General features: G+C 37.5%; 1 protein-coding gene and 1 long non-coding RNA gene across 3 annotated transcripts; one reads left to right on the top strand and one right to left on the bottom strand.

Moving 5' to 3' along the window:
- Positions 1-246: 246 nt before the first annotated feature.
- LOC150013286 (uncharacterized) lies at positions 247-6,259 on the bottom strand. Its single transcript, XR_016510557.1, has 2 exons — positions 5,797-6,259; positions 247-1,258 (listed from the first exon to the last, which is right to left on the bottom strand). It is a non-coding gene; the product is annotated as an uncharacterized LOC150013286 (long non-coding RNA).
- Positions 5,959-20,040, top strand: NDUFB6 (NADH:ubiquinone oxidoreductase subunit B6). 2 transcript variants are annotated; one of them, XM_090274254.1, is made up of 4 exons: positions 5,960-6,272; positions 8,645-8,737; positions 16,973-17,017; positions 19,864-20,040. In XM_090274254.1, the coding sequence occupies exons 1-4, from the start codon at positions 6,093-6,095 to the stop codon at positions 19,930-19,932; spliced, it is 387 nt and encodes a 128-aa protein (XP_090130380.1). In that variant the 5' UTR covers positions 5,960-6,092; the 3' UTR covers positions 19,933-20,040. The 2 variants fall into 2 exon arrangements, with proteins under 2 accessions (XP_090130381.1, XP_090130380.1); XM_090274255.1 differs by lacking the exon at positions 8,645-8,737 and having other exon boundaries at positions 5,959-6,272.
- The last annotated feature ends 197 nt before the right edge of the window (positions 20,041-20,237 follow it).

Genomic DNA, 20,237 nt, shown 5'->3' with positions numbered 1-20,237 from the left:
TCTTTAACTCTATCACAAAGGAAGTATTTATTTGGGCTATTATCAAACGTCTCACTGAGGACCTAGGTGCAGTCCTTCCTGGGATGATGAAGCACTCAGGGCATTACTCTCACTTGAGTCCCATATTGTTTGGATCACATCATGACAGAGTTGAGAGCTCTAGCCTAAGTAGGCTTCAGAATTTTAATGTGAAATGTAGCTGTTATGAAACAGAATGAGGATTAAGAAAACTACTTCAAGCTATAGATCTTTTAAAAGTCTTTATTTGGAAGAATTTCAAACATATACAAAATTATATGAGAGGAATATAATTACTGTAATTTCCATTGACCTATCAGACAGCTTCAACAATCACCAACTCATTACTAATCTATTTCCCCCATACTGCTTTCTCTCTCTCCAGTTACTAGGAGTCAATTCCAGACATCATATCCTTTCATCCATAAATATTTCAGAAGGTATCTCCAAGAGATAATACCTCCCTTTAAAAATATAACCACATTAGTACATATAAAAGTTAATAATTGCTTAATATCATAAAAGATTGAAATAGTGTTCTAATTTCCCTCATTGTCTATTTTAATTTAAAAATAGTTAATTTTTAGAGCACTTTTAGGTTTACAATAACATTGAGTTGAAGGTACAGGCATTTCCTAGAACCCCATTCTTACATATACATAGCCTCTTCCATTATCAACATCACTCATCAGAATAATACTTTAAAAAAAAAAAAAAAGGATGAACCTATACTGACACATTATAAGAACCAAAGTTCTTCGCTTATCTGAGGGTTCACTCTTGTGTTGCACATTCAATAGGTTTAGACAAATGTATAACATACGAGGCCTGTCCAGAAAGTATCCAGATATGTTCTATGAAAAATAGAGACATTTATTGAAGAAGATACAAGATACAAAAAACATTGCACAGAGGACAATGATGACTCAGTCCCATGTAAAGTAGGCACCTAGGGACCTCACACAGGTCTCCCAATTGCCATCTGCTGCCCCGTCACATTTTCCTGAATCTCAATGATGGTCTGAAAAATCTTCCCTTTCAAAGGTGATTTTAGTTTTGGGAAAAGCCATAAGTTTCAGGGTGTCAAATCTAGGCTGTAGTAGGGCTGAGTCACCTGGATGATTTGCCGTTTTGCCAAAAACTGTACGAGACATGACGCATGAGCAGGCACGTTGTCATGATAAAGCTGCCAATCACCAGTTGCCCATAGCTGTGTCCTTCTGAATCATCGAAATAGTTTCTGCAGAGAAATGTTCAAGTTTAATGCAAAAATTTTTCATTTATTTATTTAATGCAAAATTTTATGCCAATTCATTGCTCTACTTGCTCAGTCATTTTGAATGCAATGGTCACACAGTACATAAGCTCACTCAATGGCGTCTACCACCCCCACTGACTAGTACAGTGAAGTTGTTGTTTATACATGCACATCCCAGTCCACTCTCCTTGGCTGCCAGGTTACACTGATGTTGTGCTAACTATTCTGGTTATATTAACAATGGCTGGACTTTTTCTGGACAGACCTTCGTATATCCATCATCACGGTACCATATAGAATATTTTCACTGCTCTACATATCCTTTGTGCTCTGCCTACTTATCTTCCACCACCACCAACCCTGACAACCACTGATCTTTTTATCTCCATAATCATGCCTTTTCCAGATTGTCATATAGATGAACTCATACATAGTCTTCTCAGATTGGTTTCTTTCACTTAGTAATATATATTTAAAATTCCTCCATGTCTTTTCAAGACTTGATAGCTCATTTCTTTTTGGCATCGAATAATATTTTGTTGTCTGAATGTACCATAGTTTATTCACTCACCTGTTGAAGGAAATATTGGTTGCTTCCAAGGTTTGGAAATTATGAACAGAGTTGCTATAAACCTTTGTATACAGGTTTTGGTGTAAACATAAATTTTGAGCTCCTTTGGGTAAATATCAAAAGAATGAAATTGCTCGGTTGTATGGTAAGAGAATGTTTAGTTTTATAAGAAACTGCCAAACAGTCTTCCAAAGTGTCTGTATGATTTTGCATTCTCACCAGCAATGTGAGTGTTCCTGGTTCTCCACGTTCCACATTCTCACCAGCATTTGGTGTTGTCAGTTTCGAATTCTGGACATTCTAATAAATGTGTAGTGGTATTTCATTGTTTTAATTTGCATTTCCCTCATGACATATGATGTGGAGCATCTTTTCATATGCTTACTTGCCATTATATATCTTCTTTGGTGAGGTGTCCATTAAGGCCTTTGGTCCATTTTTAAATCAGGTTTTGTTGTTGGTATTGAATTATCATTGTCTCTTTTAATCTATGGGTTCTCTTTCATATACATGTATATGAAATGGAATTGCTTTTCTGCCGTTTCTAAATCAGGATTTTTCTGAATGTGTCATTTCAGTGTTGTATAGGAGTTTCTCTATCCCCTGTATATCCATTAAATGAGTAGTTAGATCAGAAATTTGATCAGATTCAGGTTCAATTTTTTGCTTGGCAAGGTTACTTCACAGGCAGTGAGAAGGCAGCCTTCCACCAGGAGACTCACTTGCTCTCTTTCTGAGATGTCAGCAGCTATTCATTACGGCATTGAATGGTTGCAAAATAGTGATATTCTAACTGCCATCCCTTTTTCTTGTATTAGGCTTTCACGCTTATTTGAAGAAATTTCCCCTTATTAACTATTTTGTTACTTTAGATAAAATTTTTATAGTGAGGCCAGAAAAATGCTTAATTTTTCCTCTACTTACCACTTTTTCAAATAATTGATTCCCTACCACCATTTAAAAATGGCCACTGAGTTTAAAGAAATCATTATAAACATATGCTTGTGAACATATTTAATATTTTTCAATCCACTGACATCATTATATTTATGGATGCTCAGATTGTTCCATCTTTGGTAAATGGAAGTCTATTCAGGTTGCCTCCATGTGAGAAACGCTCACAATAAAACACTGGGACACAGGACTTGAGCAATAACTGGGGCAGTTGTTTATTCACAGATCTGCAGCTCTGGGCACAGCCTAAAAGCCAAATCAAGGTGTGCACCGAAAAGATGGAGCTGGCTGCTTTTATCCTAACACAAGTAAAGCCCGCCCCCCTTTCCCCTCTCCCCCTCCTGCTCCTTCTCTGTTTTTCTGTGCTGGATACTCCAGAATTAAATCTGATGCGATTAACTAAATTAACTGAGGGTGATAATTAACTGAGGGGGATTTAGTTATAGGTCTGTCTCCAGGACTTCTTTGAAATTTCTTTATCTCGTTTGCTGGGCTGTCTAGCTATATTTTCCCATTTCCCAGAGTTTGGTGATGACTATCTCCCCTCCTTTGATCTCAGATATCCTTTGTCCTCAGAAGCATTGGTGCTGAGGTGCGGAATGCTCCTTTTCTGATTTGTAAATATGCTAATACTGTTAACTCTGGCTCAGAGACCCTTTAATTAATTTGTCCTTTGCTGCTAATTATTTTCTACTGGTTTGGGAGTCATCAGTTTCCTTGTCCCTTACATCCTGAATCCTTTCGACCTGACTCTATTAGCCTTTAAGAACTTTGCTGCTTTTTGCTAAGACAAGATGTCCCAGGCTTCTTTTACATTTCCTAACTCAGACCTGAAATCAGCTATTTCTTTAAAGCAATGGTTTTCAAAGTATAAAGCAATGGTTCTCAAAATAAAATCTGAGTCCCTGCGATCCTTCCTTGGGGTCTGTGAGGTCAAAATTATTTTCATAACAATACTAGTTGCTATTTGCTCTTTTTAACTCTCATTCTCTCACAAATGTGTATGAAGTTTCCCAAAGGCCGCATGTATGCTATTATGACTGAATGCAGAAGTGGTTATAAGAATTCTGCTGTCATTTATTAAGCCAGGCATTAAAGAAATTTACAAAAATGTAAAAACAATGGCACTCTTCTCACTAAATAATTGTTAATGGATGTTTTGTTATTTTAAAATTTGTTTTAATTTCTAATGCAACTCTAATTCAGTAATATAACCCATATAAACAAAAGCTCTTTGGAGTCCTCAACAATTTTTAAGAGTTTAAAGAAATTTGGGGAGCAAAATGTTTGAGAACTGCTGCTCCAAGGAGTCTTAGCTCCTTTTAATGAAAAATGATACTTAGAGACCACAATGTAGGAGCTAGAGATGTTCATGGTTACTAGGTTGGCCATTGTTTTTAGGCCATTCAATGAGATAAAATGATATATACATACATATTCAAAGTTAAGACTATAGTTTTTAAACTCATACAATTTGTATCTCCCCTCTCCCATTACAAAAATCCCAGCAAAACCACTTATTTTCAGTGTCAGATTAACAATAGGTCCATTACCATCACTACCAACAATATGATTACTTAAAATAACTTGAGGGTTTTTTTCATTGCAGTTCTTTTTGTCTTTGAGGTATATCTCTATGGATGTACAGTAAGTAATTTGATGGTTTAGTTATTTAAAAAGGTGGGTTTTCAAGATTAGGCCACCAAGCAAATCAATTAGATCCATGTGTTTTTACTTTTGATTTTCAGAAATAGCCTTTTGTAAATTTAATTTTTTTTATGATAATATGAAATGTTAACATGGTTCTAGAGTCAATTCTATTAAGATATATTCAGAAGTTTAGCTTCTACTCCCATCTCCTCTGTCCTATTCCCTTTCTCCCCACAGGTAACATTTTTAATGAACTGACATTCATTTCCATTTTTAAAAAATTTAATCAAATGTATATATATATATATATATATATATATATATATATATATATATAGTATATAATAGGATAAAAGCCCCCTTTCCTAGAGCTAGCTGGAGCCCATAAAGCATGATCAACCCTAATTATTTTATGAGCCTGTATCCTCAGGACTAGAAAATTACTGGAAGCAGCCTGAAGGCACAGAGGCTCTGGGAACTTACAAACAGGACATGCCAGTACGAAAGCACCCGACCCTGCACCCATAGATAACATTGAAACAAGCTGCAGCCTATATAAGACCAACTGCAACATCCTGCTCTACAACCACCCCAATCACCTAAAAATACCCAAAGCCCCTACATTTTGCTGCTGGTGCATCTCTCCACACCTAGCCCTTTCCCTCACTTGGGAAAGTAAATAAAAACTTTTAATCTCTGCACTTCTCTTTGTGAATTCTTTCACAGCCCACCTCACTGACCACTGTGTGTGTGTGTATAATTATTTAGTTTTTAGTATTACTGCCACCCTTCCCTTTTCGGATAAAAGGTAACATACTATATGCACTTCTCTACCCAAAGCTTTTTTCCACTTAACAATATATTCTGGAGAGCAATCCACAGCTGTATACAGAGCACTTCGTTGTGTTGTTGGACTATAATTTATTCAACCAGTTCTCTATTGAGGAATTTGGGGGCAATTTCCATCACATTATTATAAATAGTGCTGCAATGAATAGTCAGTCGTGCACATTCCTTTTATATTTTTACCACATCTTTGGGGCAGAGTTTTAGAAGTGAGATTGCTGAGTCGAAGTGTGAATGTGTCTAATTCTCCCGGATAGTAAACTACTCTTCCTACTTCTGCAGTACAGATAAAGGAGCATACTGAGATGGCTGCTCAAGGCCACTTTACCAGTCACTGACATGACTGGGATTTAAACTCGATATAACGGATTTTACAGACTCCAGGGAAGAGGTATTCCAAGGTGGGAGAGCCAAGTAAAGAATTTTGCATTTGGATATCACAGTCAATGAATCACATATTTGCATTCTTCCAGCTCCCAGCACCCCAGTTCTTCCTTACCAGAACCTCAAGTCCTCTGACTTCTTACATTTTATTCTTATCATCTCTTCCCCTTTATCCTCCGCCCACTCGCTGGTCATCAGTACCCGTGAAACTGCGTGTGCAGAGCTCTGCGCATGGCCAGCCACTCCGCGGCGACTGGAGCCTAGGCCGAGGGAGGACCGGAGTGGCGTCATAACTGCGCGCCGCTCCCAGGCGTCCTCGCAAGGTCGCTTTGCCCAGCGGGAGTGTGCTTAAGTGACAGGACCCTTGTCCAGGGACGCGCTGTTTCCTTCTGTGTGAGCACCAGTGGCGACATGACAGGGTATACGCCAGACGAGAAACTGCGGCTGCAGCAGCTGCGAGAACTGAGAAGGCGATGGCTGAAGGACCAGGAGCTGAGCCCCCGCGAGCCGGTGCTGCCCCCTCAGAGGCAATGGCCTATGGAGAGATTCTGGAATACGTTTCTGCAGGACCAGGCCCTCTGGAAGAACCTGGTGAGTGACGGGCCTCTCTCCCCACCCCTCTCAATACAGACACGCCTCCGCGACCCAGCTAGTCTGCTGGGATGCCTGCTTCTTGCTGCCAAACCAAGGACTGACATCGCTCTGCGCCCTCAAGTGCCGATAGTTCTCCAAGGGAGAATCGGGTTCATCCGAGACTTAGGTTTAGCGGGAACGCTGCCTTGTCCCAAGAGTCCTATGCTGGGTGGGAGTCAGGAGTCCAGGACCACGTATGGCTTTGGGAGAGTCATGCCCCTTTGCTTTCTAGTGTAATCAGAAGGAGGCGAATTTTTGCTTGGGTTTTACAGGACACTGCACGTTTGGTTCTCTTTTGACTGTACAAGTCTTCCTTCAGACTGATAGCCAAGGATTCACAAGTTAAAATTCTATGATTTTAGTATTGGAGGACACTTCTCTGATTTTTAAGGTTGAGATTGTAGAGACCACCAAACACTACCGCCTTCTACCGGAAGGCTCAATGAGCCTCTAGCTGATAGTACAGCCCCTGTGTGATCACCAAAATAGACAGGGTTCTATTGGTGTGCTTAATGAGTCATATTTAGGAGCCACCTTTCTAAACTACCACTATGTACTTTTAACAAACTTTTTCATTAAAAAAAATCCCATTCCTGGACTTTACAGAAAATAAGTCATTCAAGAGTTGTCTTTATTTTCAGGGTCTCTGGCCATTTTTTTTTTTTTTTTGAGGTCATTAATTAAATCACATCAGTTATAAGTGATGAACACTATCTCAGAATTGCTCTCACTTAACTAGGACATTGGCTGATAATAATGGGAATAATATGAAGTAACACTTAGGTGCTTACTTTGTGCATGGCACTTTGCTGAGGGTTTGTTACTTTATTTAATTCTTTACTCCTATAAGGTAGAAAACTTCGCAATTCTTTTTTTTTTTACAATTTTATTTATTTATTTATTTATTTATTTATTTATTTATTTTTAGAGAGGGGGAAAGGAGAAAGAGAGGGAGAGAAACATCACTGTGTGGTTGCTTCTCACGCACCCCCAACTGGGGACCTGACATGCAACCTATTCATGTGCCCTGACTTGGAATCAAACCAGCGACACTTGGCTCACAGGCCGACGCTCAATCCACTGAGCCACAGCAGCCAGGGCTCCTAATTCTCCTTTTAAATGAGTGGAAACTGAGGTCTACAAAAATTCAGTGATCTACCTGTGGTCATACAGCTAGGAAATGAAGTTCACATTGAAATCTGTGTGTATCTACTTTCTTAGAGTTTGGTGCAAATTTTTCTGAGAAAGTGGTATTAGCTACTTATTTATGGTGGTAAAATTACACTCTAATTCAACCCTCTGCTCAACCTTTGTATCCTTCACATTACTTGTTGTTTTTGGCAGCCACTGGTTGAAAGTAGACATCCTTTCCATCAGCTAGTAATGTAAAGAAATAAATAATCCTTTGTTGAAATCCATCTTACCTTACTTTGAGTTAATTTTTTCTTCCACAGTCATATCTATTACAACACTTAGAATCCTTTTCCTGAAAGGATAAGTGTGTTTCAGTCAAACTCGCTGCCATAGAAAAGTTCCATTTTTTTAGTTCTTTTTTGCCTTTCTCTTAAAATAGTATAAAGGCATCTCAAAGTGAGCTTGAAACACTCCTGTGTCAGTATGTAAACCACTTTTTCTGGCATCAGTGTCCTCAGGTTGTCTCTCTTACACCTAGAATGATCAAGTGGCATTGATTGTGGTATCTGAAATTGATAAACTAGTAAGATGAATTTACCTGCAGAATTCTGTAGTTTGTTTACTCTGGTTAAATTGATTAAAAATTTATGCCATGTTTTATCTTTAACAGACTTATAATATGGATATTTTAGAATTTTTAAAAAAGATCTTATTTTTAGAGAGAGAGGAAGGGAGGGAGAAAGAAAGGGAGAGAAACATTGATGTATGAGAGATACAGTACATCGATTGGTTGCCTCTCACTTGCCCCCAAATGGGGACCTGGCCCACAGCCTGGGCATGTGCCCTGCCTGATTGGGACTCAAACTGACAACCTTTCGGGCAGGCCAGCGCTCAATCCACTGAGCCACACCAGCCAGGACTAGAAGTTTTGTTGTTGTTTTTCAATCTATAGATGCCTTACTATAGTTTTGAAAATGCTACTTGTCTTATTGCAACTTGCCCTGACCTCTAGGTATCCCCTAGAAGGCCCTATGCTTAGTAAAAATATTTGAGTGGGTTAGGTTAGCTACAGACTATAAGGATATTTGCAGCATTTAGAAATTTAAAAATAATCATGACATTGTTATATCATTGATTTTTTTTGTCACAAATGTAAAAGATAGGATATCTATTTATTTTGTGTATTTCCCCCGCAGATCTATAGGACATACCGACACAGTGTCCTTGTTTTTACTCATGTACTTATACCTACCTGGATTATTCATTATTATGTCAAATACCATGTGAATGTAAGTATGTTTTAAACATGTGTTTTTCAAAATTTATTTTTAATATTGTACAGAATTATTTCCTATGTGGGTATGCCTTACCCTGCTTTACTTAGTGGAAATAATCCACCACCTATAATTGATTTTGAAATACTTTGTATTCTTTTAAGTAAAAGGTTTAATGAAACTTAAGTAATATATGGTTTTTCAAAAAGTTAATCTTTATATTAACTTGCTTATAATTTGAAATGCATTTCCTTACAGAAACAGTGTATAAATCATTAGAATGTAGTAGACCTAATAATACTGGTGTAAATTCAGGATTGTGGGTAGGAAGAGAGAAAAAAAAATTTTGCTTCTCTTTTTGATCATAGATCTGGTATTAGATGATAATTCAAAATAGTCAAAGGTTATCTTTGTCATCATCTCATTTCCCTTTTTCTTTTATCTGATTTTTACAACTGTTTTCTTTAGAATTCAGGATGTTCAAAAGCTTGAACTTTTTTACCGAAAGATCTTGCATGTTGTGGTTGAACTGAACCAGTTGCCTTATTTAAAAGACTAAAAGGATAACCTGGTGTAGGGTGTTAGAGCCAGGCATGGTGAGGAAGGAGTGCATTTTGAGAGTGGCACGGAAGGGAGAGCAGTGGTGGTTGCCTAGCGTGGAGTGTTGTAACCCACACAGAGTAGGAGGGCATTCTTGTACCCACTGAGGAGCGTTAGATCCTGAGTGGGTTGCTGGAGGGGTGAGGAGTATTGATGAGTACACCTGTTTGGAAAATAGCAGTGGCAGCAACCTGGTGTAGGATATTGGAAGATGGGTGGTTTGGGGCAGTGATAGAGGGGTCAGCACAGGGTAAAATGTCAGAACCCGAAGTGAGGTGAGGGTGTTATTTATATTGGAGTGTGGTGGTCGTGACAGGAGATTGGTTATATATAGGAACATTGCTTAAATAAGTACATAAGTCTAGTATATTAATAATAGTGGCAACCAGGTTCCCATTATCGGAAACTGGAAAGGGAGAAAACTCTGTACTACTGGAACTGAATTGGAAGTATGGGTGTGAACTTCTGTTTTAATATGTATTCATAGATATAGAAGTAAATATAGATATAAGTGTGGCTATTCCCTAGCTCTGTCCACTGACAGCTCCTGGTGGCAGAGCTACCCCATGGTAATTAGCTCATCTAGCAGCCTGGTCTTATTTTATAAATAAAATTCTTCAGTGAAAGGATCCCAAACTCTTTGGAGAAATGGCCAGCTCTGGGGCTGGACAGGGAAAATACAAAATGAACTTGTTGTGCCAGAAAGTAAAGAATTATTCAAAGAATGATGGAGATATATCAAAAGGACACAGAGTCAGCTTGAAAGGACTCCCATTAGGATAATTTGAGCATCAAAATATATAATAATAGCAATAGATGATAGACAATTGAATAAATAAAATGGAAATCCATGAGTCTATACTCATATAAATAAGTAAAATAAATGGATAAAAGAGAAAGCTTTTTTTTTTTGTATAATAGATTGCTAAATAATAAATGGTCAAGGAATGATAGAATTAGAAAAGTCATAATTTGAGACTCATCTTAGTAATATTTTATTCAGCCAAGGAACATCAAAAGATACTAAGATTAATCTCAAAATACCTATCTTCAACATACTTAATTGTTACAAGGGAAAAGGGTAATTTTGTGGTGGAGAAACCTGGCACAGACTACCTTATCAAAAAATCTAAATGAACATTACTAATAATGGGACAAACAAAATTGTGTGCTACTTCATAGTACACAATAAAAAGAAAACAGCATCAGTTTTGCAATATTCCTGCCAAAAATGCATGACTTGAATCTAATCATGAGGATACTTGAGACAAATCCGAACTGAGGGACTTTTATGCATGATAATTGGCTTGTTGCCTTTAAAAGTGTCAAGATCATGAAAGTTAAAGATTAACTAAGATTAATTCTAGATTGAAAAAAACTAAATAGGCATATCAACTAAATGCATTTCTTGATTAATAAGCATAATCTGCTTAGTCAAAAGATTAAAGATGGTATTAAGTCAAAATTTTAAAGATTTTACTTATTTATTTTTAGAGAGGGAAAGGGAGGGAGAAAGAGGGGGAGAGATACATCAAAGTGTGGTTGCCTCTTGCACACCCCTCTTGCACATGGCCTGCAACTCGGCATGTGCTCTGACTGGGAATCAAACCAGTGACCCTTGGGTTTGCAAGCCAGAGCTCAAACCACTAAGCCACACAGGCCAGGGCAACAGTCAAAATTTTAAATAGCCTAAACATTGAAGAGCAGGTCTGGTAAGATGGGATTTTCTGAGAATTTCAAACAATTATGGAGACAATTGGTAAAATTTGAATGGGTTCTTTAGGTAGAAGGTAGTACTGTATCAATGTTAATTTACCGATTTTGATGGCTTTATGTTAGGAATATTTTCTTTATTTGTAGAAAATATCCTAAAGTAATAAACCAGTCAGCAATTTACTATGAATTAACGCAGTAAAAACAATTATTTTTATAATTCTTGCAACTTTCTGTAACTTTAAAATTATTTCAAGATAAAAATGAGACTTCTGGTCAGGACGGAAGTGGAGGTAGACATGCTTTGCGTCCCTATGCAGTCATAGGAAGAATTACAACCAGATCTCAAAAACAAGTAACCACCAGAACTGTCAGAAAATTGAGCTATATGGAAGTCTGATAAGCAAGGATTCAAAGAAGCCACATTCATCCAGCCTGGTAGGAGTGGCTGACTTGCAGAGACAGTGGCGGAGAGGTGGTGTGGCTCAGACAAGTGGCGGCACATGGTCCCACGCTCACATGTGGTGGATGAAAATTGGGAGGGGTACCCTGGGAGCGAGTGATCCCAGCCCCAGGCCAGACCTCACAGCCCGGGTTCCAGCACCGGAAAGGTAAACTCACGTTACATCTGGCTTTAAAAACCAATGGGGGTTGGGGTGGCAGAAGAAACTGCCAGATTTTTGCCCCTTAAAGGGCCCGCATGGTCTTAGAACATACACAAACCTGAGGGCAGCAACTGGAAGGGCACCAGTTGCATATTGGAAGTAGGTAAAGTGACTGGAAATGGGGTGAGTGCCAAGCAAAGTGCCAGAAGCAAGGCAGCGGCACTCTCCGAGCCACCCACCACAGACAGAGCCACAAAGCAGTGAAGTGGGTGGCCCTGCCCCGGCAATTACCTAAGGCTCTGCCACACACAGTTTACAGGTACCTTTGCTACATAGGCCACACTACTAAGACAGGGAGTAAAAGCAGCTCTACCTAATACATAGAAACAAGCACAGGGAGGTTGCCAAATTGAGGAGGCAAAGAAATACGGCCCAAATGAAAGAACAGATCAAAACCCTAGAAAAAGAACTAAACAAAATAAAGATAGCCAACCTATTAGATGCAGAGTTGAAATCACTGGTGATAAAGATGCTAACAGTATGACAGAAAAAAAAATAAAGAAAGAAATGAAGGTTGCACAAAGTGAAATCAAGAAAAATATACAGAGAACCAACAATGAAGGGAAGGAAGCCAGGATTCAAATCAATGATTCAGAACAAAAGGAAAAAAATAAACATTCAACCAGAACAGAAAGAAGAAACAAGAATGCAAAATAAATGAGGGGAGGCTTAGGAACCTCTGGGACAACTTTAAATATACCAACATTCTAATCATAGGGATGCCAGTAGGAGAAGAGGAAGAGCAAGAAATTGAAAACTTATTTGAAACAATAATGAAGGAAACTTCCTTATTGTGGCAAAGGAAAGAGACATACAAATCCAGGAAGCACAGAGAGTCCCAAACAAATGTGGCCCAAAGAGGACCACACCAAGACATAGCATAATTAAAATGCCAAAGGTTAAAGATAAAGAGAGAATCTTAAAAGCATCAAGAGAAAAGCAGAGAGTTTCCTACAAAGGTGTGCCTATAAAACTGTCAGCTAATTTCTCAAAAGAAATTTTGCAGCCAAGAAGGGACTGACAAGAAGTATTCAAAGTGATGAAAAACAAGGACCTACAACCAAGATTACTCTATCTAGCAAAGCTGTCATTTAGAATGGAAGGGCAGATGAAGTGCTTCCCAGACAAAGTAAAGCTAAAGGAATTGATCACCACCAAGCCATTATTACAGGAAATGTTAAAGGGATTTATTTAAGAAAAAGAAGAGCAAAACTATGAAAAGTAAAATGAGAACAAACTCACAACTATCAACAACTGAATCTAAAAAACAAAAACAACAAACTAAGCAAACAACCAGTACAGGAACAGAATCATAGGTATGGAGATCATTTAGAGGGTTATCAGCTGGGAGAGGGAAAGGGGAGAATGGAGGAAATGGTACAGGGGTCAAGAAGCTTAATTAGTAGATACAAAGTAGACAGGGGGATGCTAAGAATAGTATAGGAAAGAAAGAAGCAAAAGAATTTACATGCACGACTCATGGACATCAATGAAGGTGGGGAGAGGATTGCTGGAGGGAAGGTATGTACCAGGCTGGAGGGGAACAAAGGGGTAAAAATTGGGACAAGTGTAACAGCATAATCAATAAAATATACTTTAAAAAAGATAAAAACAAAAGTTAGGGACTGCCTAACAACTTGTAGATAATCCAGCTGAAGTTAGCCTGTTGAAAGGAAAGTGAAACTTAATAACTGGGGTTCTCAGGAAATTCCCTCTAACATGACCAATTCTTTGTTGATTGTGTGGTCTCTTTTAAAATTCTGATCACTGACATCATCTTTTTTCTCTTCACTGAGCATATTATATCCGTTGACCAACAACTATGGAGTACCTATATGTTTTCTTCCTTTATTGCTATCAAAAATATATAAGATAAAATTCCTGATATTAAGGAGTTTATAGTAAAGTTGTAAGATAAGTGTGATTTGGGTAAGCGTGTATTGGAGAAAAGTTATTCCACTTAAAAAGAAAGATAAGAAGTCAGTAATGGGCATGGCTATAACCCAAAACTGAAAAGATGACTAGAATAGCAGGTCTCTTGGCTCAGTAGGCTGGGACCAATTAATGGAAGATCTTGGAAACTGGGCATAGGATGTTGAGCTTTATATGGTAGACAGTGGGAAGCTTTCCAGTTTTAAATAGGAAAGTGACTTAATAAAAGTGATATATTTATGAAAACATAAAAAACATTGACATGTTGAGTGAATTGGAGGCTGTAACCATTTAGTAGGTATTAGTTGATGAAAATCTGGTTAGGGTGAAGATAGCAGGAATGGAATAAGAAAAGTGAAACCAGAAGATACTTTTTAAGGAAGAAATAGCTCAACTTAAGTAGGGGATGACACCAAAGTTCAGAGTCACTTATGACTCTAAAATTTCTAGCCTTGGAAGTTGTAAGTAGGGTTTTAGAAAGGAGGGCTTTCTGGTCATGGGAAGGAAGTAAAGTTGTTTAGGAACATGTGTTGCCAGATTAGTTTCTGGGGATGTCCCAGTGGATGTGGCCTGTCTTATGTTTAGAAATACAAGATTAATGTAGGAATTAGAATTGGGGTTTGGTGTTTCCACTGTATACACACACACACCAACAGAAAATCTTAATGCAGCTATTAAAGGGGGCTAACAATTTTTCTCTCTAAAGGTCAGAGTATAGTTTATATTTCTACTGTTGATGGGCTTAAACAAAGTTTTATATTTATGTTCACCTGCAAGAGTGCAGGCCATTTCATATCATTACAGGTCTGTATTTTTTCACTGTCTTAACATGCAAGATCCTAGAAAGGACAAAATATTACTTTCTGTCAGTTTTTTAACACCCAAGAGTGGTTTTTATGTGCAAAAAGAACTGTTCACAATTATCTGAAATATAAATTAATATTTAATTTATTAGTTTCAAATTAAAATCCTTTTTTCTAATTGTTTAAATTTATTTTTAAAATTCTGTTTACTTATAAAACTAGTAAAATATTAAGTCTCCTTTCTTTGTTCTTATTTTTAAAAAATTAATTCCAGTTGAACTCTTCTAAAACAATTCCACTTACAAACATAATCAAATTCTCTTATGTTTTAAACTGCATTTATAAATTTTATATATTATAAGTATTATAGGACAAATTAATGACCCTAAGAAGCAAAATCTTTTTAAACTTAAAATCACAAGTCTAAATCAATTATGTACTTTAACTAGAATCCTAAAACTAGTATTTTAAAACCAGATTACCTTACACATTACAAATACTCTAACAGAATGTATGGGTTGTCCCATTATTTTCAGAACTTATTATATTTGACATTCATCTGTATACTCTGGATTTGATTTACCTTGTCATATATAGTTAACTAAATTTTTCTAGAAACAAATTTAACAAGCTGCAGTTACTGGGTTAACAATTCAAGATAATATACTTGCTTATCTGAGAGATTCATACTTCCAGGTGACTTTTTCCTGGGTCAAAGATGTCAATAGGGCTCTCTCTTACCGTATTTTCTCTGGATTTGAGTAGGACTGCATCCTTAATAACCTTGCAGCCAGTTTGCTTCATCTAACACCTTTACTGCCTGCTGGAATTTTACCTTCTCTGATGACATTTCAATGTCTTATTGCCTCTGGCGTGAGTTCTTAAAGACATTTTAATGTTCTCACATTGTATTATGTAAAATGTTATTTATTTACTTATTTTAATCCTCATCCAAGGATATGTTTATTGATTTTAGAGAGAGATGAAGGAAGAGAGAGAAAGAAAGAGAGAAACATAGATCTGTTGCCTCCTACGTGCACGTCAGCCAGGGATTGAACCTGCAACCAAGGCATGAGTCCTGACCTGGAATCAAACACCACAGCTTTTTGGTGTATGGTATGAAGCTCCAACCAGCTAAGCCACCCATCCAGGGCTGTATTATGTAAAATGTTTTTAAAGACACTTTAGCCCTGACTGGTGTGGCTTAGTGGCGTGTCCTCCCACATACCAAAAGGTTCCATTCCTGATCAGGGCACATGTGGGTTAGGCCTGGGTAGGGGTCAAGCAAGAGGCAACCGGTCAGTGTTTTCTCTCACACATTGATGTTTCTTTCCCTGTCCTTCTCCCTCCCTTCCTCTCTCTCTAAAAATAAATAAATAAAATCTTTTTTAAAAAGATAGAACATTTCTATATATTTTTAAAGACATTTTAATATCCTCACATTATATTCTAAGTTTCTCTCTTGCTTTTGGCTTCAGTTTCTCCAAGTCTTACGCCATGCCAGTAATCTTAATATTTTTGGTTTAATATTTCATGCAGATGTATATGCTTAATAAGTACATTTATTTTTACAAATAATTAGTTCCTCCTGTGTGCAAGGCACTGTTCAAAACACAGGGCTTCAGCAGTGAACAAATCAGATTGCATCCCTGCCCTCATGCAATGGTTAGTCTTGGAGACTGGCAATAAGTAGATAAACAAAGAGGTACGTAATGGAAATGATAAGTCTGTAGATGAAAAACTAAGTAAGGTAAAAGACCAGAGAATAAAAAATGACAGGATCTGTTATTTCAGTTAGGACTCTGTGAGAAAGTGCTATTTGAAGAGAAACATAAATGGCATGAAGATATCTACCAAGAAGATAACTATGAGAGCATTTCAGATAGAGGAATCATTAAGTGTAAGGGCTCCAAGGCTCAAGCAGGCCCAGCTGATTGGACTAATAGCAAAGGAGCCACCATGACTATAGCCAAGGGGGGAGAGAGAGGTAGGAGGAGCTCAGAGAGGTAGCCAGGGGCCAGATTATGCAGAGTCTTAGAGATCACAGCCAGAATTTGGGCTTTTTCTCTTAAGAATTAAGAAACTTTGAGCAGAGGAGTGATATATCTTAAAAGAATCACTCTGGTCTGCCTGCAGTGTGGAGATTAGACTGTTAGGAGGACACGTAGATGAAAAATTAAAGAGGCTTGGACAAGGATAGTAGTAATAGAGGTGGTGAGAAACGATTTGGGATATAATCTCAAGATAGAACCAACAGGGTCTGCTGAGGAATTAAAGTTTTTGGCCTACTTAATTGGGAGAATTAAAGGGTCATGTACTGAGATAGGGGCTAGTTAGGGGCTGGGGGAAGTTAAGTATTGGACATGGTTAAGTTTGAGATGCCTGTTTGAAAGCCAAGTAGAGATCTTGAGTAAATAGTTGGTTATATGAGTCTGGAGTTTGGTGAAAATTTTGGACTAAATTACACATTTGGGATATTATTATTATTTTTTTAGAAGAAACTAAAACCATAATTAACAGCATTACTTTTATTACAGACAAAACCATATGCCATTGTTGACAGCAAACCCAGAATATTTCCAGTAAGTCTTAAAACATCTGATTTTTTGTTCATATTTTTCTTTCTCCTTTCTCTAAGTGATTGTTAAACTAAAATGTTCCTTTCTTCTCACTGTCAGTTGTTCAAGTGCCTGCTTTGTATAGTCTTGTTAAAAAAAAAAAAAAAGAGGAAATAGTGTAACAGTTACAGTTGAAAATGGAAGGTGGACATATTTCTTTTCAACCTGTCTATAAGACTTGTATGGCCTTTGTAGTCCTAAAGTGAATTGAAGGTAGGTATCCTGTTTTTACGTAGGGTTAAGGACTTAGCCTGAGCAGACACCTAAGCACAGTAATGTATTCAATAGTAATAGCCACTGAATTCCTGTTACTATTTCCAATCTATTTCTTATGTCAGTTTGACTGTAATGTCTCCATCTGTGAGTTTAAAATTTGTTAATGTGTGCTTAAATTTTATAATATGAACATATAAGCTATTATCCTAATTTAAAATGAGTCTTTTCAGCATTAAAGGATTACACAGTAGTCAGCTTGTATTTTTACTCGTTTGTGAAGTTATTAACATAGAAAAATACGTTATGTTTTTGCCCTATTTCTTGTCACAGATAATGAACTACCATCAATCTCTTAAGTTACATAATTTTGAAAAATAAAACTCAGTGTCAGTTCTTGCTTCAGTCAAGTAACAGTCACAATAATCCATTATCTGCGGCAAAAGAAGGGACTTTTAGGGGGAACCACCAAAATTGACTAACCTTCCAGATGGAACTCTGCTTTAGAAAATAATGCGGGATTTCTTCTATATTTCATTATATATAATTGATGTGTGTCAGGGCCTAGGAAGTCTCAAAACAGGCAATTATCTTACTGGTTTCACCAGTTGGGTAATTTATTTATTCTCCATATACATATTTGTTATTTATTTTCATAGCATTTTTCCTTCTTTTTTTTGCCACTATGGTTCTTTGTTTCTGTGCCATTGACCCCTTTGAGAAGCTTCCCATTTGAGGACTTGAATGCTTGTTTGTACACAAAAAAGATAAGCAGTAAGAAACATACCCCCAAATATCTGTGGCTTAACAAAACAAAGGTCAATTTCTTATTGATATCACAAACAATGTGGAACAGGTGGTCTTCCTCAGTCAGTCTTATTAGTTATGCCATCTAGAATGAGGCTTCCAAAATCATGTAAGGGCAAGAGAGGGCTGGACATCTCAGGATGGTTTTAAGGCCTAAACTTGAAAGTAGCTTATATCACTTCTCTTCAATCCTGTTGGCCAGAACTCATTGTCATTGTCCCAAATAGCTATGTGCTTTTTTATATTTCTCAGCCTCCCATGACTGGAATCTCTGCCAAAGTCCATCCTTCTAGCCTAAATAACTCTTTGCTTCCTTCTCCCCACACATGTAACAGTTCCTTCCCTAGGAAAAACCCTTAAGTCCCATTCCACCACTTCAACCAGCCCCAAATCCAAGATCTCCAGATGATGCATAGTAGTATCTGTCAGGTTTAGATGTGACTTCTCTTGGATATTTGAGTTACAAATACCCAAGTTCTGTAGTTACAAAGTTCTCTACTTTCTTTGTCCTCATGCAACTGCCTCTCTCAAGTCAGTGGCAGTTATGAGGAGACTACCTGAAACAGAGTCTGGTTCAAATGCTACCTTCACTTCAATCTGACCTTTGCCATAGGGCTGAGTTCCTCTGTTTACTGACCTTTTACTGGGCTTCTGTTTCTCAGAATGTCTTCAGTGTTAACCCTTACTATTTAGAGATTCAGGAGCAATCTGATTTTCTAATCCTGAAAGGTCCTGGAATATTTTTACTCTCTCCATTTTTATTTCTCCTTTCAAATCAGTCACTTCCTGCCTCAGTTCCTATTTCCTAGAGTACTTTCCCAAGGCAGCTAGTAGTCAAGCACATACTATAACTTTTTTCCAGCTACCTCTTCTAGAATCCCAAGTTCATTAGACAGTCTGCTTCCAAATTATTACTGCCTTTTATTTCCATCGTTTACCTTCCAATGCCAGTGTCCTCACCTCCAGACTGCTAAGCCAGTGCCATGTGGTTCAATTTTTATTACAGCAGTGTTAGTACCACTTCAGAGTACTGATTTCTGTGTTAAGGTAATGTTAGCTGTGGTAACAAATTATCCCCAAAATGTGTAATGGCTTAAACATAAAAAAATTTATTTCTTCATCAGATAACAGGTCAGGGTGGGGATGGGGGATAATTTTTCTCTACCCAGTCATTCATCAACTGTCATGTTGACAGAATCTGCTATCTTGAACACAAAGCTGAAACTAAAGCTAAGTAATTTGCCTAAAATTATACAGCTTGTCTGTGGAGTTTCCAGGATTCTTACCACTTGGCTCTGGGCTCCAAAGCCCATGCCATTTCCACCACACTCTATCTAGGTTTGAAAGGACACCTGAACCAGCTACCCATGCAGTTTGCATTCTGTTTCTACTATCTGGGCCAGACAGTAAACTGGTGATTGCCTAGCATATTTAATTGCTGGGAATACATTACCTTCTTATATTGAGCTGAAGGTACTTCCCTGTAGCTTTTCTAAGGCTTCTCCTATTTCTTGGGGGCAAGCAAACAAATGTTATCTCTTTATCATTTTTGTGAAGGCCACTTTCATGCTCTTTCTGGTCATTTTGTTTGACTTAAACTTCCCCTATTCTTTCACTAACACCTTAAATTTTTGAATATTTTTTTCTCAACTTTAGACAGCCTCTGGTTGTGTAAGTCCCTTTTACAGTGTGAATGCCAAAGCCGTACTAGGTTTTTGGTGTGAGATCTGATGAAGTGGATACACCTCTGCAGACAAGATTTTTCTACTAATGCATGTTTGTTTTCCTAGGGTGATACAATTCTGGAGACTGGAGAAGTAATTCCACCAATGAAAGAATTTCCTGATCAACATCACTGAAGATTAATTTAAAATTTCAGAGGCATATGAGCCCAAGTTTTGTTGCTACATTACCATATTTACTGAATATATATTCTGGAAAAGTAACTAATAAAGTGTACTCTCAGGTATGTGCTGTGCTGTCTGTTTTTCCCCGAAACACTGTACAATTTAAGACTTTGAATTATTTAAGGATAAGTAAAAACTGGGCATGCTTAAAAAAATGGTATGAGAAATCACCCTTTACTGGCCATTCTTGACTTGGAAAACAGGATGTAGAAAAATAGTCATAATAGTTATTTTTCTTACATAGTACTTAATCTAGT

Source organism: Furipterus horrens, unplaced genomic scaffold, assembly GCF_987537825.1.
Source record: "Furipterus horrens unplaced genomic scaffold, mFurHor1.1.pri manual_scaffold_4, whole genome shotgun sequence".
In the NCBI taxonomy this organism is placed as follows: domain Eukaryota; kingdom Metazoa; phylum Chordata; class Mammalia; order Chiroptera; family Furipteridae; genus Furipterus; species Furipterus horrens.
Note: the sequence above shows the minus strand (reverse complement) of the source record. Positions and strands in the feature narration are given on the sequence as shown.

Bases quoted from the DNA above. Each gene is read 5' to 3' on its own strand.
- NDUFB6 (XM_090274254.1), top strand. From the start codon at position 6,093: ATGACAGGGTATACGCCAGACGAGAAACTGCGGCTGCAGCAGCTGCGA. The intron at 8,738-16,972 runs GTAAGTATGTTT...CTTTTATTACAG, and splicing joins ATGTCAAATACCATGTGAAT to ACAAAACCATATGCCATTGT. The intron at 17,018-19,863 runs GTAAGTCTTAAA...TTGTTTTCCTAG, and splicing joins GCAAACCCAGAATATTTCCA to GGTGATACAATTCTGGAGAC.